The sequence below is a fragment of the Eucyclogobius newberryi genome, unplaced genomic scaffold, assembly GCF_026437365.1.
Source record: "Eucyclogobius newberryi isolate DKJ021-1_F unplaced genomic scaffold, fEucNew1.0.hap1 SCAF_3, whole genome shotgun sequence".
Lineage (NCBI taxonomy): Eukaryota > Metazoa > Chordata > Actinopteri > Gobiiformes > Gobiidae > Eucyclogobius > Eucyclogobius newberryi.
Genome location: NW_027315945.1, coordinates 33,630,642 through 33,657,212, shown reverse-complemented (window position 1 = coordinate 33,657,212; position 26,571 = coordinate 33,630,642). Strand labels below are relative to the sequence as shown.

At 42.8% G+C, this 26,571-nt stretch overlaps 1 protein-coding gene across 1 annotated transcript; it reads left to right on the top strand.

Annotated features, from left to right (window-relative positions):
* The first annotated feature begins 486 nt into the window (after nt 1-486).
* zyx (zyxin) lies at nt 487-22,440 on the top strand. Its single transcript, XM_072460362.1, has 10 exons — nt 487-613; nt 11,921-12,192; nt 13,200-13,471; nt 14,362-14,457; nt 15,785-16,474; nt 17,987-18,116; nt 19,701-19,870; nt 20,035-20,213; nt 21,172-21,292; nt 21,700-22,440. The coding sequence occupies exons 2-10, from the start codon at nt 11,934-11,936 to the stop codon at nt 21,808-21,810; spliced, it is 2,028 nt and encodes a 675-aa protein (XP_072316463.1). The 5' UTR covers nt 487-613; nt 11,921-11,933; the 3' UTR covers nt 21,811-22,440.
* The last annotated feature ends 4,131 nt before the right edge of the window (nt 22,441-26,571 follow it).

Genomic DNA, 26,571 nt, shown 5'->3' with positions numbered 1-26,571 from the left:
ACACACACACACACACACAAAAGAATTCACTCGTGTTTGTCGTCCTCGCCGTTACTTATTGAACCACAAACACAAAGCTGGTCGTTGGGAGGACTAAAAGCCTCCTCTTCTCTCCTTCTGTCGCCGTTTTACACTGTGTTGCCGCTCCGGTGTCTGTATTTAATCAAGCCGTGGCCCGTATCTCTCCCTCCTTCCCCGCTCCCTCCATTCCCTCTCTGACCTTACAAGGAGAGGCACCGGGGTTGATGTCATTGAATGAAGAATGCTGCAAGAATCTAGGGAGAGGGAGAGCAGGGGGAGGAGGAGGAGGGTCTGCCCCAACCATTTGTGTACACACACACACACACACACACACACACACACCCCTAACAGAGAGAGAGAGGGAGGAAAGAGGTAGAGAGGAGCTGTTTACACTGTAATATTCAAGCCCTCTGAGCCCAACGAGAGAGGACTTGCTCTCGGAAGAGTAGTGTCATTCCATTTGGAGACCGGGAGGAGGAGGGTCTGGAAAGTTAGAACGTCTTAACTCAGAAGAAAAAAAGAAGTTTGGGGGAAAGAAGAGCAAACGAGTCAAAAAAAAGAGGGAATCCCACCGCGCAGCTGTTTCGACAAGGTACGTGTTTGTGTTTTGTGTTGCCATAACGGGATGAATGATTGAGTATTGTATTGTACAGAGCATTAGCAGTACAGGTAGTATGTGTATTCTTTTCTTTTTAAATTTAGGAATAGTGTTGTTAAATAGAGCTATATTTAAGATTTTTTTTTTTTTTAATCTTACACTTGTATTGTGCAGGAACTGTGATTGTAAGAAAAAAAAAAAAATCATAATAATAATAAAGTGGCTTGGACGGGATCGTGGCGCAACAGGAAGTGGCACTTTACCTAATAAGGTAAAGGACGCGCCGGTTTCCAGACGTTTCCGTGCGTGAAGCGGCGTTGCTCGTTTACGACACTCAAATGTGAAACTTTTTTGGACATTACACCGTCTTTCACACGTGGACATGTTCCTTAGTGCGACTTTAAAGTGCGCTGGAACTCGCGCGCGTGCCGAGCCTGTCCCCGACGCCGCGCGCGAGCAACGATTTTTGGGCAATGCGGAAACAGGAAGTGCGGGGCTAAAGTCGCGCGTGGCTAACTGACCCGGGAGGCGCACGGTTTACCGAGCGCAGCAGAGGAGAAGCCCGGTGGCGGCGGCGACGACAACGGGGTAAGACAACCACGCGACGATTACCGACGCATGACACGCGCGCTGCTGCTGCCGCTTTTGTCGCGTCGGTTGCTAACGGAGCTACTGACGTTAGCCTCGGACGCACGGTTGGGTTTACACACGGCTTGTGTCGGTTCATCCCGGTGTCGTCCCGCTACGTCGGTGTCAGTCGTGTGCGCGGCGCCGTTATGTCGTTAAATCGCGAGTGCATCCGCGATCGTGAGTATTTTACGGTCGCATGTCAACGTCATGATGTATGTTGATGCGCGGATGCAGCTGTGTCAACGCGCTTCCCGTGTGTTACCGGGTTCAGCCGGGTTTAACCGGGTTCAATCGCCGTGTCTCAACAATAACGTCGCGTTGCATTGGCCTTCATCGTTTCGGCTGTCGAATCTCCCCGACGACGTGACGTGAAAGTGGGCGGGGCGCCAATCGAACTCACGGAAATCCTATTTTCATGCGCAATCTGTTTGTAATCCGAGTACGTGGTGGTGACGTGTGAAACAAAGATGGACAAGTAAGATTTAAATGTTACGTTTTCAGTGTGCTTTAGGTGCTTTATGATTTAATTTGTGAGCAATATTAGTAATAATTGTGCAAATGTTCAGCAGGCAGCACTTGTAACGGGTTATTGCAGTGTTTCTTTGTCTCCAGTAGAAACACTCATAAATATAACATGAATAAATATGTGTACTATAGTAGTGTATTGTCAGTTATTAATATTACAGTGTCTTAGGTCACAAAATCTCCAAATATTCACTCAGTTTGATCTCTCAACATATAAACTTTCACGTGTAGACGGCTAAAACATACGCACTTTAGTTGTTTTTATTTAATTTTATCCACTTGTATCCATAGATTTATAACGGACCGTGTAACTTCAGAGTGAAACTTCTCAAAATCCATTTCCCTCTCATAGTGACACATTAAGATCTGCCCTTTTGGACAGAATTTGTTCCTCTAATCCTAACTCTCATCAGTTTTAACTCCAAAAATCAGGCAACATTTGAATTTTTACACATGAAAACTCAAATCCCGTATCAGAAAAAGCTGCTTTGTATCTGTAATTGTTTTTGCTGCCAATAAATCAGCCAAATTAAACTAGAAAAGATGTAACTAAACTACTTAAGGCGTTTTAAATTGCTATCTCTAATTCGTTTTCCTATCCACGTGCAGTGTCTCGCCTTCCAGCCTGTAAAATCTACACAAAGATCATTGTTTTATCCAAATGCTATTCACCTTCACCATCTTTTTAATACATACATATATACATTCGTGTGTCTGAAATGTGGCCAGTTTTGTGGCGGATTTCGCTGTCGTCTCAAAGGAAGGACGAGGTGTTTTCGGCCGTGGATGTGTAGTGACCTGTAAAGACGGGACTGGGGTCGGTTGTTTGTCCCACGACGGCGGTGACACCCCCGGACGCTTTCCCAGAAACGGGGTGCGCTGTTAAACCTTCAAACAATAGAGGGTTTGATCAGGAACGCGCCGACACAATGGCACAGACCAAAACAGAGTCACGGGGGTTTGTCTGGGTTTCAGCTCCTGTACGTGTACTTCTATAACTTATACTTATATTAAAGATGTCACGCTTATTCTATGCATTATTCTGGTCACAAGATGAACTAAAAATAAACTACAAAAAAGTTGGATTGGAGGTGATGAATAATGATTGTTTTTAGAGCATTTTAGAAGCAAAAATAGGTCATTTCAATATAGTTTATACACAAAAAGTAAATCTAAATGTGACGTGTTTAATATGTGGCTGCGTTAACTTTATCATTTAGAAATATTGTAGAAATTGTGATCTATTTTAAGATTTCACTGTTGCTCATTTAGTGTCAATAACGCTAAAACGTTTAATTGACATCCCTTCTTAAAATATATGCATATACGGTATTTTCCGGACTATAAGTCGCACCAGCCAAAAAATGCATAACGGAGAAGAAAAAATCATATATAAGTCGCACTGGAGTATGAAATGCGGTTGCAAGTGTGAAAATAACAAATACTATCACATACAACTCACTCCGTAGTCGGGATGCGTACTGGTACATGGGACCGGATCCGGACTTGTAAATACTAAGTCAAAGTAATATTGTTTTAAATGCTGGATTCATTAATTGGAGCTTTATATTTTGTAATAGTATTTTGTGTTCTATAGTTGTTAAATATGGGCTGGTGTTTAATGCTGCTAATTGGATGTATTGTGTGTTGTGTAAAATATTTTTATATTCTATTTTTGATACTGCTAAGTTGATTGATTTATAGTACTTCTAGTTGACTTTTATGCTAGTTTTTGAAGGTTTTTACCTGACTTATGCCAATGGATCTACAAAATTAAAGAGTGGAAATGTATCTAAAGGCATTAAACTTCAAGTGTGGATAGACCCCCTTCAAGTGTGGGGGCCAGCGCAGTCAAACCAGTAACACACTTACAAACATAGTATCAGCTGAAACCGCTGCCCCAATAACAATACTGTACTCGACATGCTCTTGTTCGGAAGTTGTTCCTCAAGTAAAACACGTGCGTGTTAACTTTTAAGCTATAGTTTAGCAGCTAGCTCGTAGCTTGTGATTTGTAAGTTGTAACTTCTGTTAAACAATTAATAAACCAGACAAGTTGAGTTAAAGGGTGAATGGACGATTTTTTTGGCACAAATCTGAGTCTTATTTCCTCGTGGCGTGGACTGCCGATTAGTCCTGCCACGTATCAATCATAAAACGCACCTATCGCTCACCTGTCTAAAGTCTAAAGAGTAAAGTCTAAAGAGTAAAGTCTAAAGAGTAAAGTCTAAAGAGTAAAGTCTAAAGAGTAAAGTCTAAAGAGTAAAGTGTCTGGGCAATCGCGATGAGAACACGGTCACGTGGGTGGTGAGAGCCATCATCGCCGCTACCGCGGCTTTAATTTAATATTTATTTCACTCTTGAGAAGAAAAAGTTGTTATTACAATTAGCACAAGTTGTTATTGATTCTCTTATTACACATTTTGTTGGAAATTAAACCATGGAGTCCACCACGTTAATTCTTTATTAATGGGAAACACGGATTTATCATTTATTTATCAAGTGCCATACGGTTTTGGGTTTCTTTTGGACTATTACCGTATTATCCCGAGTATAAGTCGCACCAGCCAAAAAATGCATAATAGAGAAGAAAAAAAACATACAAGTCTCACTGGAGTATGAAATGCAGTTGCAATTGTGACAATAACAAATAATATCACATAAGTCGCACCCCGGCCAAAACTATTAAATAAGGAAAATACAGTACATTTTTTAGCTTGCCTTGGTGGGGAAAATAACTTGGAAATCAGTAAAAGAAGGGTTCTATAACATTTTAAAGATTTTTTTTCCCAGGGATGTGATTTCCCTTTTAGATCAATTACACATTTTCTAACACATGTGGGATTAATGTTGTCACAGGTCTAGTTACACATTTCACACTCGTTTAGATGCCAAGGAAAATGTACTCGATTCAGATTTTTACACTACAATAATAATAAAACCTCGAAAAATATATGTCATTTTCAGAAACGATCCAATACTTTGGTATCAGGGATGTGTTGGACGTCTCTATTGGCGTGTTCACGTTTGGCCTGTTTTCTCGTCATCGTTGGCCACAGAGCGGTGCAGGAATTGGAGAAGTGTTGAAACGACGTGTGAGGCGCAGCAGCATTTCGCCCGTGGCTAAAACAGGAACTTAATCTAACAAAAACAAAGCTGCATCCTCTTAAACGTGGTATAAAGGGATGTTCAAGCGCGCTGAGTCATTTAGAGCGGAGAATAGCGGCTTTGTTTGGATATGACGCCACATGACAAGAGGAAGGCACCCGCAATCCTTTGGTTTATTCACTTGTACAGAACTTTATTTGTTTCACAGAGGAGGATTTCACTTTGCTGCTTCTTTCTATAAAAGTACAGGAAAAGATTCACTACAAAATAATGATTGCCTTAGATTTACAGTCAGTGTTTTTGCTACTTCAGTATGAAACGTGGCTGCTAGAGATGGGTGAAATATCGGTATCGGTATCAGGTGGTATCGGCCAATAAAAATTATGTAAAAAAAATAAGACTCCATATTAGTAGTAGCAGTATTTTTTTTTTAAAACAGGTTAATGAATAAAACAAATAAATAGAAGGGCAATTAGGCTGTGAAAAGTACGTTATGAATAAAGTGTGGCACAGATTATTGTACATCCCAGATAACTTTGACTTGCTTTGTGTCAGTGATGGTTTCTTAGGCGACCGATTATTGTGTTTAGATAATATGACTTTATTCGGGACAACGTCTGACCGGAGAAGGTCTGGAGTGAGCCGGTTTTGCGTAAATATTCCTAGTTTCTTGTGTGTAAATATGGATCATAGAAATAGTTTTGAGAGCTTTTGCCACCACGCTCCCTTTTTTGTTGACTAATGGATCAGCAGGGAATGTCTTTAGAGCGAGTATTTAACTACAGCCCTAGATAGATTTACGGTCTTTGCTATGATTGTTGAAATATCGGCACCGGCAAATAACGGTTGTCGGCCACAGCAGCAAGCCAAATATCAGATTTATAAACACATATTAAGATAAATTGACTGCTTTTAATCGTGTTCTAACATTGTTCCCTCATCAAAAACAAACCTTGAGTAGCATTTGGCTTCATTCACACTAGTTTAAAGAATCCCGGTTATAAAATCCTCTCTCCTCCGAGCGTCAGAAACGTTCCATTCTGAATTTTCCCGATCCGTGACTGGCTCTGAGAATCTTCTGCTGTTTTTTTAAGTCCATAAATCATCTCCAGACTTTCTCTGCGCATTTCTCCTGTGTAATTCCTTCTACAGCCAGTAGATGGTGTCAAAACCTGGTGTGTGCCGTGAGAAACGGCAGAGATCCAGATGTTTAATTTTGTGTTTATTAAAAATGTTTAGCTCTTAAAACATGAGATGCCAATCTAAAGGTACTCCAGAGCACATTTAAAGACCAATAACCATATAAATAAAGCATAATATTTGTCCTTAAAATAAAATGATGGGCTGTCAGTGTTTAATCCTTTAGTTAATTAGTCTGTTGATGGGCTTTTAGTCGATTATTTTGTTTCGATAATAAGATATGGAGTGAACAACAGCAGAAAGGAGAAGATGTAGAGCGAGTGAGCTGAAGAAGCAGGAGTTCTTTCAGCAAATACACTTGTTTCCTTCTAGTACTTTCCTGTATAAATAGTTTGTTTTGCCATAAACTCTGGTGTGGGTTTTCTTGTTTGTGCAGTTTTGGTCCCGCATAGCGATCCTGAAGCTGTTTTAAGAGCTTTTGGCACGCCACTGGCCCCTTTAGTCGACTAATCAATCGCTCTTTAGTCGACCACAAATATCCTTAACATGGTACTGCCCGAAAGGATCGCGAGTGCCGCCGTATCAGTGGGAAACACAGGAGAAGTCCGCATCCTATATCCTCCGCGACGCCATGACGTAAACCTCTCCGGCCGTGTCTCATTCATGTGAAAACTTGTACCACGCTGATTTTGAGTGAAGCGCAACGCCAAGAGATGATGTCACTGCGGTGCACTGCCAAGAGTGGTCCTCGGATCGTGTGGGGGGGGGGGAGGGGGCGCTCTGGAGGATCGGGTTTCCTCACGATGATGGGGTGAGCGAACGGAGAGGGAGAAGGCTACGACTCCTTCGGGACAATGTGGAGGAACAGATGGGACAAAGGAGTTTCAATTGTTGATGAATAATTGAGGACCACCGAACGTCTGTCAGAGATGAGGCGTAAAGCTAACGGGAGGATAAATCACGGTCCGCACCTTGGCCTAGGAGCTCAGAAGAGGCTAAATGTAGTCAAATAATTACATTTTATAGGCTAAAGTAGTCAAGAGAACACATTTTGAAGTTGCTGTGTTGCAGAAAAGAGCTAAAGAAAGATTTGGTCGGCTCAAAATCCACCTTTTTTGAGTCGTGGCACACTTTGTTGGTTGAAAAAATACCACGGCAAACGACCTACTTAAGCCATAATTAGACCTTTTTAATTTAGTTTTAAAAATGTGGTCAAATGGTGATCTTTTTTTTGGTACGTAATCGGGTTCAGGACGCTTCAAAATGCTATAGTATTCAATTGGATTTATGATAAACGCAAATTGGACATGTTCTCAAGGGGATTGTGTTGGAGAAAGCTCTCAAACCTATGAATTATCTCTCCGATTTGTCCGTGTATTGGTACAAAAATGCACCAGCAAGTCCAGGAAATCAGACAATTACAAGTATTCTGACGGAAAACCACCAGTAAACAAAGGATTGAACTCACGATTCACTCTCAAACCTCATGATGACAAAGTACGTGTTGTCGAAAGCAAAGTCAAAAGACAGAACGCCTCGGACCTTTATGCATATCGTTTCTTTAATAAATAAGACGTTTTGGCCCTCAAGGATCTCGAGACATTACTGACCTGTGAGCAGCATTTTATTCTCTTAACTCGCTCCATTCTTTCTTCTTTCTGTGACTTCCCCCCAAAATAATGTGACATGAGCCAATTAATCAAGTCGAGGTGCACAGCTTTAGGGAAAACGCTAATATTGAACTTTACTTTATGAAACAATCGATGCAAACCTCAGTTAAAACAAGCTTAGTGTCAATTATTTTAACCTATACAGCTCCATATAGAACAAAAAAAGATATTCCCCACTCATACAAATGTGATAAACATTGATCCCAAACAGTATTGGCCTGTATTATTAAGATTTGAACCGACAACCCTCCCGTTCTCAGACAAACGCTGCATGTTTGCTTCCTCTCAACATACTAAATGTCATAGACTCGTCATTATAATCGCGCTGGTGAATTGGAGACGCCGTGTGGAGTTACGAATACGAGAACTGTCGATGAATCCGTATTTTTAAAACGATACGAGAAACGCTAGAAGAAGAAGAAGCAAGCGGATGTTTCCCGAGCACTGCAGGCATTTTTTGTCTTGTCAGAACTTGAAGCGTCGCTCGTGTCTCAACCAAAATGGAATGAGGATGAGATGTGAGCGAAAGAGTCGAGAGTGGCGTTTGCGGCGTTTGAAGTCGACATTTTAAGTCTGTTTCGAAAGTGACTACAAGGGCCGGGAAATGGAACAAAAATAGATGAATAACCAAAATGTTCGCAATCGCAATGTATTATTTTGCCCTGGTAAAAATGATTAAAACGGCTTTCAAAGATTTAATTTTCTGAACATGAATAATACAAACGTTGAAGAAATAAACCAGATTTTTTTAGTCCTTTCTTTAATGATCACAATTATGTAGTTATTGTGTTTTTATATTTGGTAGTGGCAATATGCTGTACATTTACATAAAATGTGTGTCTTTACCATCAATAAACTAATACGTTCTGGGAAAACCAACATTTTTGGTGAATGTTATTAGAGGCCGAGCGATTTCCTTTAAAAAGCAGCTCTCGATTCAAAAACTCTTCTCCACCCACTTCTCCCATTGTTCATCCTTTTATGAGTGACGGCTGGAGTCAACCAATCACAGCGAAGCGAAGTCTCACAACAAGCAGATGGTTTTATTACGTTCAAGGCAAAATAGAAACGCAAAGTCTTCATTAATCGCAATAAAATTAAGCCTGAAATCGACTAGAGACATGAACTGCCCATCGATTTTTGTAAAACTGGTGAAGGCTCTCAAAACCTTTCAGCGTCTCCATGATCTGACCATGATCCGACCATGATCCGACCATGATCCGACCATGATCCGACCATGATCCGACCATGATCCGACCATGATCCGACCATGATCCGACCATGATCCGACCATGATCCGACCATGATCCGACCATGATCCGACCAGTATCTGACCCAAACTACACTCACAAGACTGCAATGGCACAGGAGAAAACAGTGTATTTATCTAAAAAAAAAAAAGGCAGATTAAACTCACCGTTCAGAACCAAAACCTTCAGTTAAAGGTGGAATGGACGATTTTTTTCAGCAAATTTTTTATCATATTTCCTCGTGGCGTGGATAAATCATTTGTCCTGCCACGTATCAATCATAAAACGTTCACCTGCAGCCGCGTCAGGCACGTCCCCACGTTTCCGTGTGCCTAAGCGCATGGATCTATCATAATATAGTTCCCTCAGTGTACGGGGCAAAATGAAGACGGAGAAAGACAGTTCGAGCTGACGCAGAAGTGGACAGAAATCTACGGGAGACGAGAGATGCGATGCGCTCCGTTGCGCTAATAAACAAACGCACGTGTGTGTTGTATCAGTCCGCACGGGGGAGGGCGCATGCGCACTTCCGCCTGCGTTCTCAAATCGCCGAAAAATCTTCCATACCGTCTTTAACTCGCTTATAAATCGTCATAATCTCAATATATCAGTTTGTTTTCCAGCCAAAGTGAAAATGTCTTCAACTATTGTACTAAATACATCAGGAAATGAACAAGTCTCAGTTTTCTCTCTCTACTAAATGACAATAAAATAGTCTGCATTGCTGTGGCCTCAAAGGGTCAGCAGTAAAATGGCTGCTTTCACTCGGTCTTCAGAGAAATGTGTTCGGACTCGGTGAGGAATTTCAGTGGCGACATAGAGGTTAGATCAATATTTGTTAACCACCAAGTGTAATATTTGAGCTCCCCCCGTTTGGACGTAGCTTTACTGAAGACACTTATGATCAGTGCGGTTTCATCCAACGCTTGTATTTACTGCAAAACCCTCAGAAATGTTCAAATGAGGGCGTGTTCACCATCGCACAAACAAAACTGGGACTGAACCTTCACTAGAACACAATATTCATCTTATTTTCATTCTCTTTTAAACTGTTCATGACTTTTCTGGATGGTTTTACAACAATTGTGCAGAAAAGTTCAATTCATATTATATAATTGACTTGCATGAACGTAAATGTGCCAAAACTGCTCAAATTAAAGTAAATATTCAGAATTTAAAGTGCATTATTTAATTTTATTGTCTGCAGTATGACAATAAACGTCTCAATCTTGTATTTATTCAATTACAAGTGTTTCTAATGTGTTAAAAAATGCCTTGAAAACCGTGCGTTCTTACTGTGAGGAGCCTTGTCACTGATCATGACGAGTTGGCGTTGAAAAATAATTAGTTTTGGTCATTGTAATCATTATCTGGATTATACAGACTCTAAAACACACACAAAAAGGAAGGAAAAATCTATCAGAAGGAAAACAGCGGCATTATTAAATCAAAATGTCAAAAAAAGAATACATTATTTCAGATTTCCATCAATAATGACTTTCTGCGGAAATATTCTTGATTTTGAAGGCTTCTGTCACCATATTTCAACCTTTATTTGGATGATTATGTATTTAAAAATTCTCTAAATGTATAATAGAAATAATATAATCAATGACTAGTCGAATGCAAAAATAATAGCAGAAATGTACAACAGAAAAGTGCTTCTTAAGTAATTTTGACTCATAAATGCATATTTCTGGCAGCGTAACGAGCTATTTACATTCTCTCCAGTAATTGCACTAAATTGTGAGGAAAAGTAATTGCTCTTTTGCAGTAATTGTTAGCTTCAATGTGACGTGTCGCCTTTTCCATTAGCGTAACTTCAGTGACGTGGCATTAAACTGGCAAAACCAAATAACTTCAGTGTCGAGACGAGAAGTCAATGAAAACGACGGGTGTTTTTAAACGTGCATAATCCAAAGTACTCCTAATTTGTATTTATGTCACGAAGCAACGCGGGGTCTGGTAACAATTACGCGCACTAAACCAAACCGCGGGAGACGTGTTTTGTTCGACGCGCCGACGCTAATTCGCCCAACGAGATGCCTCCGACGCTTGCGCCAGCGAGGAATGCGTGCCCTTTGACCTCCGGGCGGAACAATGGAGGTGAATTTACAGGCCGTGCGTCACAAGGAGCTGAAAGGTGACGCGTACGAGCACATTCTCTCTGCGTTTGCGCTCGTCTTCGTCGTGATGCGGACGGGATTTGGTCCTATTGTAGTCGAGTGATCGTTAATACGGTGGAGGGTATTTTCCTTATGACTTATGATATTTAAGACATTTTGTGCTAAACTGTGTCTTGATTGAGGTCAAGTACATCAAGGAAAGTGGATGAACTGTTCATTTTAATAAGGTCTTTGTTATAGAAGATCTTTCTTATGCGTTTAATCATCCGTATAGTCAAGATAACAATGATAAATATATATATATATTAGTCGACTTTTCACATTATGTTCATATTGTGATTATTCTTTGTAGGTTTTTATTAGAGCTGCATGCATTTGTTAAAGAAATACACAATTTGAACCTGATTATTTATGACGAGGCTTTAGACTTTAACAACAACATTTTGCATATTAACAATAGTATTTGACCTGCACCATCTCCATTAAATAATACACAATCAAGGCGTCTTATTGTGACTACTCGACTATATAAATAGATGTCATATTTTGGTAATTGTCTAAACAGACTCTTAAACATTACAAAAGACCTTTTTATAACGAAACATTGTCATTGTTGAATCAAACAAAGAATGAATACTTTTCACTGTTAATACACTTTATTTATAACTATTCTCCATCTAGCAGCCGTCAGTCGCCATGTTTCTGTCATATTTGTTTGACAGTGTGTCTAAATAATCATGATAATCGTGAGTTGCAGCTCATGATGTCATCTGAAGCACATCCATCGCTCGCCTCATGTTACTAAGCAGCGGTTGTTAAAATGACCCAAATGTTTACGTTTTTGTCCCACAGACGAGTGCACAGAATGGACAACGGTAGCAGCAGCAAGCCATTTATGGTGACGTCCTCGTTGAATTTCAAAGTCACCACTCCCTCCTTCTACAACCAGCCAAAGAAGTTTGCCTCGGTCGCACCGCCGCGGCCCAAGAGCCAGACGCCGCCCTCGGCCCCGTCGCCGACCCCGTCACCGACCCCAGCACCGTTCCCAGCACTGACCCCAGCCAGCACCGCCGTGATCGGGCGAGTGGGAGACCTGCCCCCGCCTCCGCCCACAATATGCGACGGTATTTATCTTTTTGTCAATACTCGATCAATACTATCCAGATGGATCAATGCGATGAGGTCAGACTGCCTGACCGAGTTTCCTCTTACACAGTATTCTAAATGTCTAAAAGGAACATTTACAAATGTTTCACCTGATCATTTCTTCTGTAAAGTGACGTGGCTCTAGAACAGGACTAATTCATACTAAATATTTGACATTTTTATCATAATATAAAGGATTCAATGTGATATAATTGATGCTAAATCAAATACTTCATAATACTTGTACTTCTTTAAGCGTTTTTCTGTAGATCTTTAATTTTAGTATGCGATTATTGTGAAAAAAACGTCACTATCTAACAATAATTCACAATTATTGAGACTGACGATGAAATATTTTAATATTCTTTCATTTCCACGGTCTGACATGTCACTGTGCCTCAAGTTTGTGATCGGCTTTATGAAATATAACGTTAAACGTGACAAAAGCAGCTATCTTTTGGACGCTAGCTTGAACAAAAAATACTTTTTGTTTCTGAAATGGTCCTGATTATTATTTTTGGTTTCCTAGGTTCATATTGTGACCTGAATAATCATGATTATCGATTAACCTAATAATCTCGACATTCCTACTCGTACAACAATACGGCAGTGAAATCAGTCCCTAAAACGGCTTGACCAAAGAAGGTTTTGAGTTGGCTTTTAAAAGTAACAAAAGATCGTTATGCTATTACAAATATTATTATTATTATTATTATAATATAGATAGATAGATAGATAGATAGATAGATAGATAGATAGATAGATAGATAGATAGATAGATAGATAGATCTTGTAAACAGTGTATTAATTTATCAGTAAAGGGTAGATCATTCACAATCTTCACCCAGATCTCAAGATAACTCTCCAAAAGCCTTTAAAATCCCCAAAACACAGCGACTTAAACACATTTTGGTCAACCAAGACGCCATAAACCGATTAATCGACTAAAGAGCCTGTGACCTCTAACCGTCTGTTTGGTTTGCAGAGTTCCCGCCCCCTCCGCCTCCTCCGCCCGTGGACGACGACCTGCCCGCGCCTCCTCCCGCCTTCCACCTGTCGCCCTCGGGTGACGCCCCCGCCTTCCCCGCCCCTCCTCCCGTGGTGGACGACCTGCCCCCTCCCGTGGACGATCTGCCCCCGCCGGCTCCGGTCGAGGACAGCGCGGTGATGTTCTGCCCCTCGCCCCCTCCTCCCCCGCCCCCTCAACCTCTCCCAGTGTCCGGTGCCGCCGTGCCAAGCCATGTCGTGATGTCTGCGGTGAGTGTCGAGCGCCCCCGAGCACGCCGTAACCCATGTGCTAGTGGTTCTTAAAGCAGAGAAAAGTGACTGCGACGGAGCTCCCCCTGCAGCTCTCTGGTGAAAATACACTGTCAGAGAACGGACGCAAACGCCTTTTTTTTTTTTACATTTATTGAAAAAAGTATAGCCATATACAAACGCAGTTAACAAATTAAACAAATTAAATTAAAAGAAGAGTTTTCAGGTTGATGCAAATGTTACAAGGCTTTCCGCCCAGAGACCGCAGCGGGCAACGACGATACTTCAAACACCCCGAAAACACATATTTAACCATCACTGGGACTTAAAAAGACATTTTAATAAGGTAAAAAGTAGACAAATTGGGGCTGCAACAATCATTTACTAATCAGTTTATCTTGTAATTATTCTTTTGATTGATCAGTTAGTTATTTAAAATGCAAAATGTAATTTGATCCAGATGAAATTGAAGTGAAGCTGCTTGAAGACCTGGTCCTTTAAAGCAAAAGTGTTTTTATATCAAAAACTCAACATTTACACACTTATTACTGCTCAATCTAAGTCATAAAACCTCTCTTCTCAGCTCATGGCATAATTATTAAATCAGTTGAAAATAAATTATATTACAATTAATCAATTAACTGTCTGCAGCCAAATAAAACCTCTGTTTATTTTAAGGCTGCAATGATTCATGTAAATATTTGTGCCTTGTCGACACAAACAAACACTGCGTTTTACATAATTTATGTTCACATCTGCACACTTGGACCATAGTTCATTTACTAAACCGTGAAGGAGAATCTTATTTCGTCATAAATCTCTCTTTTCTTGTAGTAAATGTACTTGTATTTGCATGCAGCGTTCTAATTGCATGTATAATCTTACTCCAGAGGCCATTGGAGACACAGACGAGCTTTGATAAGCAGCTGGACTCTCTGACCGACCTGTTGTCTGAGATGGAGACGAGAGGACCCTTCAATCCAAAGGTACCGCATCACAAAACGACTACATTAACACAAAGGTGCACTCTGGGTAACCCTGACAACCCCGTATTTAATTTGACTGTTCTGAGAAAAGCTATTCAGACAGTATTATTGAAATCCCATCTGAACTGTGTTAAAACGTGTCTTTTGAATGTCTCGATTGTGATTATAATACTGGCTAAAACGTGGACGGGCTGCGTAATCGACTGAAATATCACTCTATTGGAAAGAATACAAGTTTGTGTTATTTTCAATCTGCTCTTGTCGCTGTTTACTAGATATTCTCATTTAGCATAATCCCATATTATCCATTTTTCCGGCGCGCTCCCGCCTCTGGACTTGCTCACGCTTACTTACACTCACATAAGGAGACACTTTGGGTGGAGAAAGATGCAGAGTCGCAGTAATGGACCAGAGCCAAGTGAAAATGAGTCATGCAGTGTAAATAACGGTCGTCCGCAGGAGGAAAAAAATGCTGAAAATGTCAGATATGATTATCTACCACGGATTCATCTGCCCGAGTCTAAAGCTCACAGAAAAATGAACTGTTTGTGAACATGGAGTGTGATTCACGGCGAGAGGAGAGCGTGCGATGCCGGAGAACGAGAGAGGGAACAGAAAGCCATAAATGGAAAGTGTTTGTCCGACTCTGTCAACAAAATGCAAAAATCAGAAGGACGGACGAGACAAAGTGCGCTCTGATTACAAACGCGGTTAATTAAAGATGTGGCTCATTCTCTGGTATTTGTCTTAAACATTTAATCTGTCATACGAGGTAAATGTTTCAATCAAGTGCAGATGACATTTTCACATAAAATCATGATCCTGAAAGGGCTCTGTATGATTTTTATTTGAATTCCTGTAAAATTTCTGGAAATGGAACTTTAGCTCGGGAATTATGTGAATTTCAAAAACAAAAAAAATGGTCAAAATGCTCTTAATCTAATATGTCAGTCACTGCCCTATTTAACTTCTTACTTATTTGAACAATTAAAAGTTTTTTTAAAAAATAATAAGTTAAATATAACCTTAACCCCGTTTATAATCACATCTGGCAATGACAACAACTTTTTTGATGCTGTTGTTGAAGTGCATCTGCATAAATTCAAGTTGTTAAGCTTCTTTACAAACCTCCTGCAATCTTCAGCTGTGTTTATTCTCCCGGTTTATTCAAATTTATTCCCAAATATTCCTATTAATTCCCATTGTTGCAGCCCTGGCTCAGTGCACGACAGCTGACCTCATCCTAGGCTGAGTTGTATCTGTTTTTAAGACTGCTAACATCTACAAGCAAAATTGTTGACTCCATTGTTTACTCTTGTGTCTACAGTTACCGAGCCAGTATTCATCACCAGCGCCCAAGCCCGCAGCTCCGCCTCCCACTGCTCCCAAACCTGTGCTCTCCTTCCTCCCTCCCCCAGAGATGGGCGACCGGCCGCCTCCTGCTCCCTGGGCCGAAGAGCTCAAAGCCAGGACCAACAGACAAGGCAACGCCAACCCTGCTGCGTCCAACTTCGCCGTAGCCCCCAAGTCCGCTTTCGGGGGCAAACCCTCGACTTCAGCGGCCTCCTTAGCACAAAAACTGAACCAGAGTTTGAACCAGAACAGCGGCCCCATCAGTAGCACACAGAGAGCCAGTCCGTCTCCAGCCACCAGCGTTTTCCCTCCGCCTCCTGCTCCTCCTGCTGCTCCTCCTGCTGCTCCTCCTGCTGCTCCTCCTGCTGCTCCTCCTGCTGCTCCTCCTGCGGCTCCTCCTCCAGCACCAGCAAGTCCATTTAACAAAAACAACGCCACTCCTTTTGGTAGTCAGCTTAATGCAAACCAAAACATTGCCACGCCTCCACCGAGTGCGCCTCCTCCATCCAAGATGGCGACGCCTCCTCCATCCAAGATGGCGACGCCTCCTCCATCCAAGATGGCGACGCCTCCTCCATCCAAGATGGCGACGCCTCCTCCATCCAAGATGGCGACACCCCCTCCTGCGTCCTTCAACAAGCCGATGAAAACTCCTCCGTCCGCGGTACGCCTCGCTTTAATTCATGATTTTAGTCCAGTTTTTAGTGTATTTTAAAGGTGCATTATGTAACTTTTCTGTTTTGATGTAGTGACTGGCAACAGTGATTTTAGTTTCGATCCGATATGAAGTAATACTTTAGTGTCTCGTTATCGATCCAATACCAATGTATGTTTTGTGATCAAATGCATTGAAACTCTTTTACTTTGGCATCGTCAACTTTGCTCCAGCTCAAACTGATCTAAATTAAATATAAATATTAAATTATTACATTTTCAATACCTCAGTCAGTAAATATATTGATATTTGGCATCGATCATTGGGATGTCTCCATGGATATGTACTGGAATGTTCCATAGTATGGCATTAAGCTTGGCTAGCAGTCGTCGAAGAGGATCTCATGGGCTTTGAACTGAAGAATGAAGTCTAAAGAATAAAGTCTGAAGAGTAAAGTCTGGTGGTAATGTAACACTTGGAGACCAGCCGCCATAAAACGCCATAGAAGAAGAAAAGTGTTTTTAAGGCAAGGCAAGTTTATTTGTAGAGCACATTTCATACACAAGGCAATTCAAAGTGCTTCACACAGCAGGAAACATGCATTCAGATCACAAAGAAATTACAGACCACATACAAAGCATTCCAGACACTCTTTCCCATATTTATGTGACATTGCAGCATGACAGGCGTCCCCGGGATGGACACATCACTTTTAGATTGATTCTTTCCCATATCAGCACGCTTTCTGCAAACTGCACACGTCTGTGCTGAGTATGTATCTTTTACGACGACTCTCTCGTCGACGCCTCCACCTCATGTGTGGAGCTTTGTATCTTGAATGACAGACCCAGTCTCGTCTGCCCCTCCCTGAATTTACTTTTCACCTAACTAATTGTCCCAGACAAAACTCGACCAAAGCTTTTAGTATTAAAACTGGCTTTTGGTCAGTGGGTAGGTGCGCCAGGCTCTTCCTGGTCTTTACTGCCATGACAACAGACATTCTCACTGTGAGTGGGCTCACAGATCTGGGGTCTCATTTATAAAGAGTATGTACGTACAATACCTGGCTTTTCTTGTTAAGTTTGTGAAATGAGAAATGAAAGTGAACCTGGTCTGTGCTGTGAGAGAAGTGAGCAGGTTTCAGGATGTTCATTCTGTAACTACACTTTTAGTCAGAATTTCACATTGAGTTTGATAAATGAGACTCCTGAACTGTAGGGCAGGTGACGTCTTGTTTCCACGGAGAAAAGTTTCATGGCATACTGTGGAACATTCTAGCAAGAACATCTTCATGGGAGACGAGCATGGTGCACCTGAAGAGTTCAATTGGGGGAAAAACAACATAAACAATCTTTGTACAAATTAACTTTCCTTTCTTTCTCCTGTAGAATGTAGGAGGATAAAAACATTTATTTATGCCACAATTGCAAAAATAATGTACTATTTTAAACTTTTCTATTAAAACAGAAACGGAGGCGTTTGTTTTTGTGACTCAAACGTTGTTCTGTGTTTGGCTCTCAGCCGTCTGCCACAGGTCAGATCGGAGGAGCTCCTCTGAACATGAGGGAAGTGGAGGAACTGGAGAGGATGACGCAGGACTTCATGAAAAACATGGACGCTCACGCCCCGGTCATCACGTCGCCTCCTACAGGTGCGTGAAGGGTTAGAGGTCATCACGTCGCCTCCTACAGGTGCGTGAAGGGTTAGAGGTCATCACGTCGCCTCCTACAGGTGCGTGAAGGGTTAGAGGTCATCACGTCGCCTCCTACAGGTGCGTGAAGGGTTAGAGGTCATCACGTCGCCTCCTACAGGTACGTGAAGGGTTAGAGGTCATCACGTCGCCTCCTACAGGTGCGTGAAGGGTTAGAGGTCATCACGTCGCCTCCTACAGGTGCGTGAAGGGTTAGAGGTCATCACGTCGCCTCCTACAGGTACGTGAAGGGTTAGAGGTCATCACGTCGCCTCCTACAGGTGCGTGAAGGGTTAGAGGTCATCACGTCGCCTCCTACAGGTACGTGAAGGGTTAGAGGTCATCACGTCGCCTCCTACAGGTGCGTGAAGGGTTAGAGGTCATCACGTCGCCTCCTACAGGTGCGTGAAGGGTTAGAGGTCATCACGTCGCCTCCTACAGGTGCGTGAAGGGTTAGAGGTCATCACGTCGCCTCCTACAGGTGCGTGAAGGGTTAGAGGTCATCACGTCGCCTCCTACAGGTACGTGAAGGGTTAGAGGTCATCACGTCGCCTCCTACAGGTGCGTGAAGGGTTAGAGGTCATCACGTCGCCTCCTACAGGTGCGTGAAGGGTTAGAGGTCATCACGTCGCCTCCTACAGGTACGTGAAGGGTTAGAGGTCATCACGTCGCCTCCTACAGGTGCGTGAAGGGTTAGAGGTCATCACGTCGCCTCCTACAGGTGCGTGAAGGGTTAGAGGTCATCACGTCGCCTCCTACAGGTACGTGAAGGGTTAGAGGTCATCACGTCGCCTCCTACAGGTGCGTGAAGGGTTAGAGGTCATCACGTCGCCTCCTACAGGTGCGTGAAGGGTTAGAGGTCATCACGTCGCCTCCTACAGGTGCGTGAAGGGTTAGAGGTCATCACGTCGCCTCCTACAGGTGCGTGAAGGGTTAGAGGTCATCACGTCGCCTCCTACAGGTGCGTGAAGGGTTAGAGGTCATCACGTCGCCTCCTACACGTGCGTGAAGGGTTAGAGGTCATCACGTCGCCTCCTACAGGTACGTGAAGGGTTAGAGGTCATCACGTCGCCTCCTACAGGTGCGTGAAGGGTTAGAGGTCATCACGTCGCCTCCTACAGGTACGTGAAGGGTTAGAGGTCATCACGTCGCCTCCTACAGGTACGTGAAGGGTTAGAGGTCATCACGTCGCCTCCTACAGGTGCGTGAAGGGTTAGAGGTCATCACGTCGCCTCCTACAGGTACGTGAAGGGTTAGAGGTCATCACGTCGCCTCCTACAGGTGCGTGAAGGGTTAGAGGTCATCACGTCGCCTCCTACAGGTACGTGAAGGGTTAGAGGTCATCACGTCGCCTCCTACAGGTACGTGAAGGGTTAGAGGTCATCACGTCGCCTCCTACAGGTACGTGAAGGGTTAGAGGTCATTACTAACTAGAGTGGCCTTTTTGCTCTCCGCTTAATGGAGGGTAGAACTAATTAAAATAGGAGAAAATGTGGGTAATACCGCATTTGATCTAGAACGATTTGCCTTCTTGTTTCCCTGCAGAGGTCTGTGGTAAATGTGGCGAGGGCCTGTCGCGCACGCAGCCCGCAGTGAGGGCCATGGACAAACTCTTTCATTCCAACTGCTTCTGCTGCGTGAGCTGCCAGCGCCCCCTGCAGGGCATGCAGTTCTACGACCGGGACGGCGCCCCCGAGTGTGACGACTGCTACACGGTGAGAGATGAACAGAACACGCAGCATCGGAACAAGTCTTGACGTGAATACGATATAAACTATGATGGAGGCGTTTATGTTATTGCGCTCTTTCAAACGTGTAGTTCCGTCACTGCTTGGATGTATGTGCATGATGTATCGTGACACGCCTCGTTGGTTTGCAGACCTCTCTGGCCGTGTGCTCCAGATGTGGGGAGAGGATCACCGACCGCGTGCTCAAAGCTGTGGGACAGTCTTTCCACTCCCACTGTTTCCGCTGCAGCACCTGCTCCTGCGTCCTGGAGGGGGCGCCGTTCATCACCGACGACAACAACAACCCGTACTGCGTCCAGGATTACCACAGGTGCCGTTCTGTCCTCCGTTCATCGCTTTATAGACTGTTTTATGTCGTTATGTCCGACGGTGGGCAGATGTTGAACTTTATTATACTCGTTTGTGTGTATTTGGGGATTGAGTCCACAAATGTACCATATACATCTTGTGGTCCTTTTAAACTACTTCAAGAATAGTACTTTGAAGAAGACATTGAAGTTTGTGCTGTTTTTTGTTTCCAGTAAATTGCAGTATTTATGGTGTGAAAATGTTGTTTAATTTTGACTAGTATTCGGGTATATAAGTATCACAGCCAGGTATTCATTACAAGTATCACAGCCAGGTATTCATTACAAGTATCACAGCCAGGTATTCATTACAAGTATCACAGCCAGGTATTCATTACAAGTATCACAGCCAGGTATTCATTACAAGTATCACAGCCAGGTATTCATTACAAGTATCACAGCCAGGTATTCATTACAAGTATCACAGCCAGGTATTCATTACAAGTATCACAGCCAGGTATTCATTACAAGTATCACAGCCAGGTATTCATTACAAGTATCGATACTGAATAAATCTCATACATTTGAATACTTTGACCCTGAATACTTGAAGCTAGTACAGGAAGAATAAACGTAAGTACAGATGCGTAGTTTGTGTATTTGTGCATTTATGGGCTTGTTCTATTAACAACATTTTGAGGATAAAAAAAAAAAAAGGAAATCTAAATATACAATAATTAAACAACAGTAAAAAAAAAAAAACTGATCTGAGGCAAAAACAGGTCTTATTTTATTAAAACACCAATTTGTTTCCAGTCTTCATCAGGGCACAGTTGTCAGCACGTGCATGATGATGATAATGGTAGATGTAGTAGAAATAATATTTGTTTTAAAATTGTTATTAATCATCTTCATTCGTCAGCTTTGGCAACGGTCCTAACTTTTTGATCATTCTAAAACCCTGATCCTCTTGTTTTCCAGGCGTTTCTCTCCTCTGTGCGTGAGCTGCAACGAGCCCATCATCCCGGCCCCCGGCAGCGAGGAGACGGTCCGAGTCGTGGCCCTCGAGAAAAACTTTCATCTGAAGTGTTATCGTTGTGAGGTAAGAAACAATAAGTCATTCTAACATGCCAGGGAAATGACCACGTCAAGTTTAACGTTAGTGGCGTCGAGGGCTCTTACTGACAGGAGGAGGAGCTAATAATTGACTTATTGAGAGTAGTCGACTATAAGAAATGATTGTTGTGGTATTTTTGATTAATTTATTTTTGGATGTATAATTGTTATATAGACTAAACGGGCTCTAAAACGGATACAAAAACCTACTAATAATCAGCGTGTAGAAATGTATTTTCCTCAATATTACACTTTATTTGTACATGTTCTGTCTAGAAGCCCATATTTTCGAGAGCTACGCCGCTAGCGCTACGCCGCGAGAGCTACGCCGACAGCGCTAGGGCTCAGAATGTGCACCTTCAAATGTTTTAAATCCATAATCATATTTTCCAGGACTGTGCTCGCCCTCTCTCCATTGAGGCCGATGAAAACGGCTGCTATCCTCTGGACGGCAAGATCCTGTGTATGAAGTGCCACACCCAGCGGGCCAAGCGCGCCGCGTAGGAAGGCCCCAGGAGGGGCCCCTCAGTCAAACTCTGAACCAAATCAGATCTGCCTTTGAGACGGAGTGAGCACAGGAGCGAGGCAGATAAATGAGAGGATGCATGCTGAATTACTGTAGTGTCTCCTAGTCCCGCCTCGGTGCAGAAGTAATGTACTGCATTGACCTGGTGTCCCTTTGTGAAAATGTCCAAACGCTGATCTCGCCATTAAAGGCCTACTGCGGAACATTCCACCCAATAAAGGACCTTTGTTCATCTGCCAAAACAGATGGGTTACATTTAAAATAATCCTCGCCCGCTTGCAATTTCCTCAGTATCGCAGTGTTTTCAAAAGCCAAATGCTACGTTAGCGATAGTGAACGCCCACCATTTTGTCCTGGAAGTAAATTCAAAGTAAGGAAATTAAGTTCATTTTCCCACAGACTTTCCACTTGGGGCTAATCAGCTGTGGTAACGAGTGACCAAAACTAAGTTTAGTGACCACACACACTAGTGACCACAAACACACACAAACACTAGTGGACCACACTCACCAGTGACCACACACACACTGGTCACCACACACACTGGTCACCACACACACTAGTGACCACACACACACTAGTGACCACACACACACTAGTGACCACACACACACTGGTCACCACACACACTAGTGACCACACACACTAGTGACCACACACACACTGGTCACCACACACACTGGTCACCACACACACTAGTGACCACACACACACTAGTGACCACACACACACTAGTGACCACACACACACTGGTGACCACACACACACTGGTGACCACACACACTAGTGACCACACACACACTAGTGACCACACACACACTGGTGACCACACACACACTGGTGACCACACACACTAGTGACCACACACACTAGTGACCACACACACACTAGTGACCACACACACACTAGTGACCACACACACACTGGTGACCACACACACACTGGTCACCACACACACTAGTGACCACACACACTAGTGACCACACACACACACTGGTCACCACACACACTGGTCACCACACACACTAGTGACCACACACACTAGTGACCACACACACTAGTGACCACACACACACACTGGTCACCACACACACTGGTCACCACACACACTAGTGACCACACACACTAGTGACCACACACACACACTGGTCACCACACACACTGGTCACCACACACACTAGTGACCACACACACTAGTGACCACACACACACACTGGTCACCACACACACTGGTCACCACACACACTAGTGACCACACTGGTCACCACACACACTGGTCACCACACACACTAGTGACCACACACACACTGGTCACCACACACACTGGTCACCACACACACTAGTGACCACACACACACTGGTCACCACACACACTGGTCACCACACACACTAGTGACCACACACACTAGTGACCACACACACACTGGTCACCACACACACTAGTGACCACACACACTAGTGACCACACACACACTGGTCACCACACACACTGGTCACCACACACACTAGTGACCACACACACTAGTGACCACACACACACTGGTCACCACACACACTAGTGACCACACACACACTGGTCACCACACACACTGGTCACCACACACACTAGTGACCACACACACACTGGTCACCACACACACTGGTCACCACACACACTGGTCACCACACACACTAGTGACCACCTCTGGTCAGCCCCCGCCGCGCCTCTAAACTCATAATTCTTTGAAAAGTCTGTAGAAAAGGGTAGGTTTCCAAGTGGGCGGGGCTGTTTTGTACATTATTACACACATTTATCCTCTCCTCTCGACGGACCCGACTCGTACACTGGCTGGCTTGTCGCCACAGAGATGTATGGCCTCGTGTGTAGATATGTACGCCCATCTTACTTTGAAAATCCACCAGAAGCGTGTTGTTTATCGCTGGACTCAGTATTCGCTCGTGTGTCAGTGTTTTGGGAGGAGGGCCACAAACCCCCCTGGAATATCCCGCAGTACGGCTTTAACCGCTAGATGGTTTCTCCTGTGCCAATTGTACGTTTACTCTTAAAAAGCATAACTTGCACAAAAGGTTTGATCTAAAGAACACTCCTGTAATATACGTTGCATTTGCTTAGCTCGGCGTCACGGGGCTTTAACTGCTCCGCCAATCCGTGTCGGTTTGTGAATGTCGCCGTTCTTTTGTGACGCGAAGCTCGTTAGAAAGGCCACGCTTAATTTAGCCCAGAATAAAAGAATAATAAAAGGTGTGCGGAGCAGTCAGTGTTACATTTGAGATGCATGGTGATGTTAGAGCGACAAAGAACTCACGAAAAGCACAGATTTTTCTAAAGAACAATCCCAGAGAACATTGCTCGAGCGCTGCATGGCATAAACGGGACCCATCCAGAAGATTTGATATAATAGTCGTATGTTTTATAAGCGTTTTCCATGATTGTTTTAAATATTTAATTGTATACATTTTGATTTGTGTCCAAACCACGTGTTATTCCAGTGTTAAGGCGCTCAAGGAATAAAAGACCAAATATTTGGTAGAAAAAAGGGTATTTTGAAACGTAAACTTTTTTTTTTCTTCATCTTTTTCTGACTCCAGTATTTGATTGCCACACGTTGTACCACTATTCTGTGACTGTACTGTGTTATTGTACGTGTTCTGTTGCTACTTCATGTGTGTTTTTATCTTTCATCGGGCAATGTGCCTTTGACACAGCAAAATACTTTTAAGTTCTCTAATACCAAACTGTTCCTCTGCTTTATGGTGCAGCCGCTGCAGAAGCACCAGGACAACAGTAACTCAGCGCCATCTGCTGGCTGTAGGCGGTAGCATTTTCCTTATTGCTGTAGCAGCTGCTTGTTTTATCAATAGTTTATCATGAGATTATGTGACCATCAAGATGCCTTTGCTATTACTTTTATTTGTTGTGACATTTTATAAATTGTGTTTTCATATCTGTGGATTTGTACATTCAAAAAAAAAGTTAGCCTCAACTTGTGCTTTTTGGCTGTATTAAATAAAAGAAATCTGCTATTAAGGTGTGTTTTGTATTTTGTAACGGTGCCAATTTCAAGGAAAAATGGTTCTGTTTCAGTTAATGAAATGTAAAGATTGCTTAACAAAGTAAGCAAAAACTAGGAGAGCATGAATACTTTGTTTTGTACGATCATTCAAACATTTACTGCACAGAACAGATATTTTTAAATGAAAAGTTGTTGCATGAAATTACAGTTGTATTAATCATTTCTAAATTTAATACCAAATCTTTCCACGTGCAACATTCACCCACGTGTTCTAATTATATTATTTATATTCAACTAATTCTATGCTTTTATTTTTTTTTTTTAGTGCTACAAAATTGCTGATTGAATAGATTTATTTTCACATGGTAAAAAATAAAGCCTAAATCGAGGGTATTTTTACAGGCCTTGAACCTTAAACTTAAAGGTTGAATGGATGATTTTTTTTACCCAAATCTGAGTCTTATTTCCTCGTGGCGTAGACTGCCGATTAGTCCTGCCACGTATCAATCATAAAACGCACCTACCGCTCACCTGCAGCCTCGTGCGGCTCGTCCTCATGAGCAGCACGTTTCCCTGTGTTTAAATGCATGGATCTATCATAATATAGTTCCCTCAGTGTACGGGACGAAATGAAGACGGAGAAAGACTGTTTGAGCTCAGAAGAGACGGAAATCTACGGGAGACGAGAGATGTGATGCGATCCGTCGCACTAATAAACAAACGCACGGGGGAGTGGCATTACAATACGTATCCCGATTTAAAAAAATTAAAAAGGGTCTTAAAAAATTACCAAATGGGTTTTTACTCTGGATAAGACAATGTATAAAATGTCATGTTTATCCACAAAGCACTTCTTTATAAATCCATTCTGCTCTAATAACTTCATACATCCAACAACTGATCCAAATAGAAATATATGGAACACATTCTAGTAAAGTATTGTATGTTTCATGGTCTGAACAGCTGCAGCAGCATCTTCTGCACAGACACAGCTTCAGGTCCAGCTCCTTCTCACCTCGGCCAGAGGAGCAGCACAAACACATGATCAAAAGTACTATACTATAAGTACTCTCTATTCCGCCTCGTTTGAAGCCTACGGGCCACAAACTTTTTTTAAATAAAAAAATATTGATACTGTGACTATCGATACTGAGTCTGTGGCGATATATCGCCGTATCGATATTTTGAACACAACCCTAACTCAGATGGTCATTGACACACTTCAGATGGATCAGAACCTTCTGTGTGATGCATGATTTTAAACCAGGATCGTGGTCAAAAGAAATCCTCCTCATTCCAGTTTTAAAATCCATCCAAAACAAGTGTTATTTGAGCTCTTTTGGAGTCATGTGACCAAACCGTTCCATTACAAACCAATATGATTTATTCAATGTCTTGTTAAATATTTCCCAGATCCATTATCTCAAAAAATCATGATAAAGGGATTATTGTTCCCCCAAACACGTCCCCCCCTCTGTGACGCTGCTGCTGGTTCAGGCCGTGGGTCGCGGCTCTATCAGCTGTGTCCAGCTGTGTCCAGCCATGTGCGGCGCTGATAATGACGACAGCTCGTGTGCATTTAGCCTTGTTTACTGACGAACTTCTTTACTGAGAACTGTGAGACCCCCTCAGCCTATCGCAGCGCTGCACTGGGCCTGTTATGTACAATGTGGAGGTCTGCACTTCCCAAGAGCCACTGCTGGAGTATTGAATAAACAGAAGGTA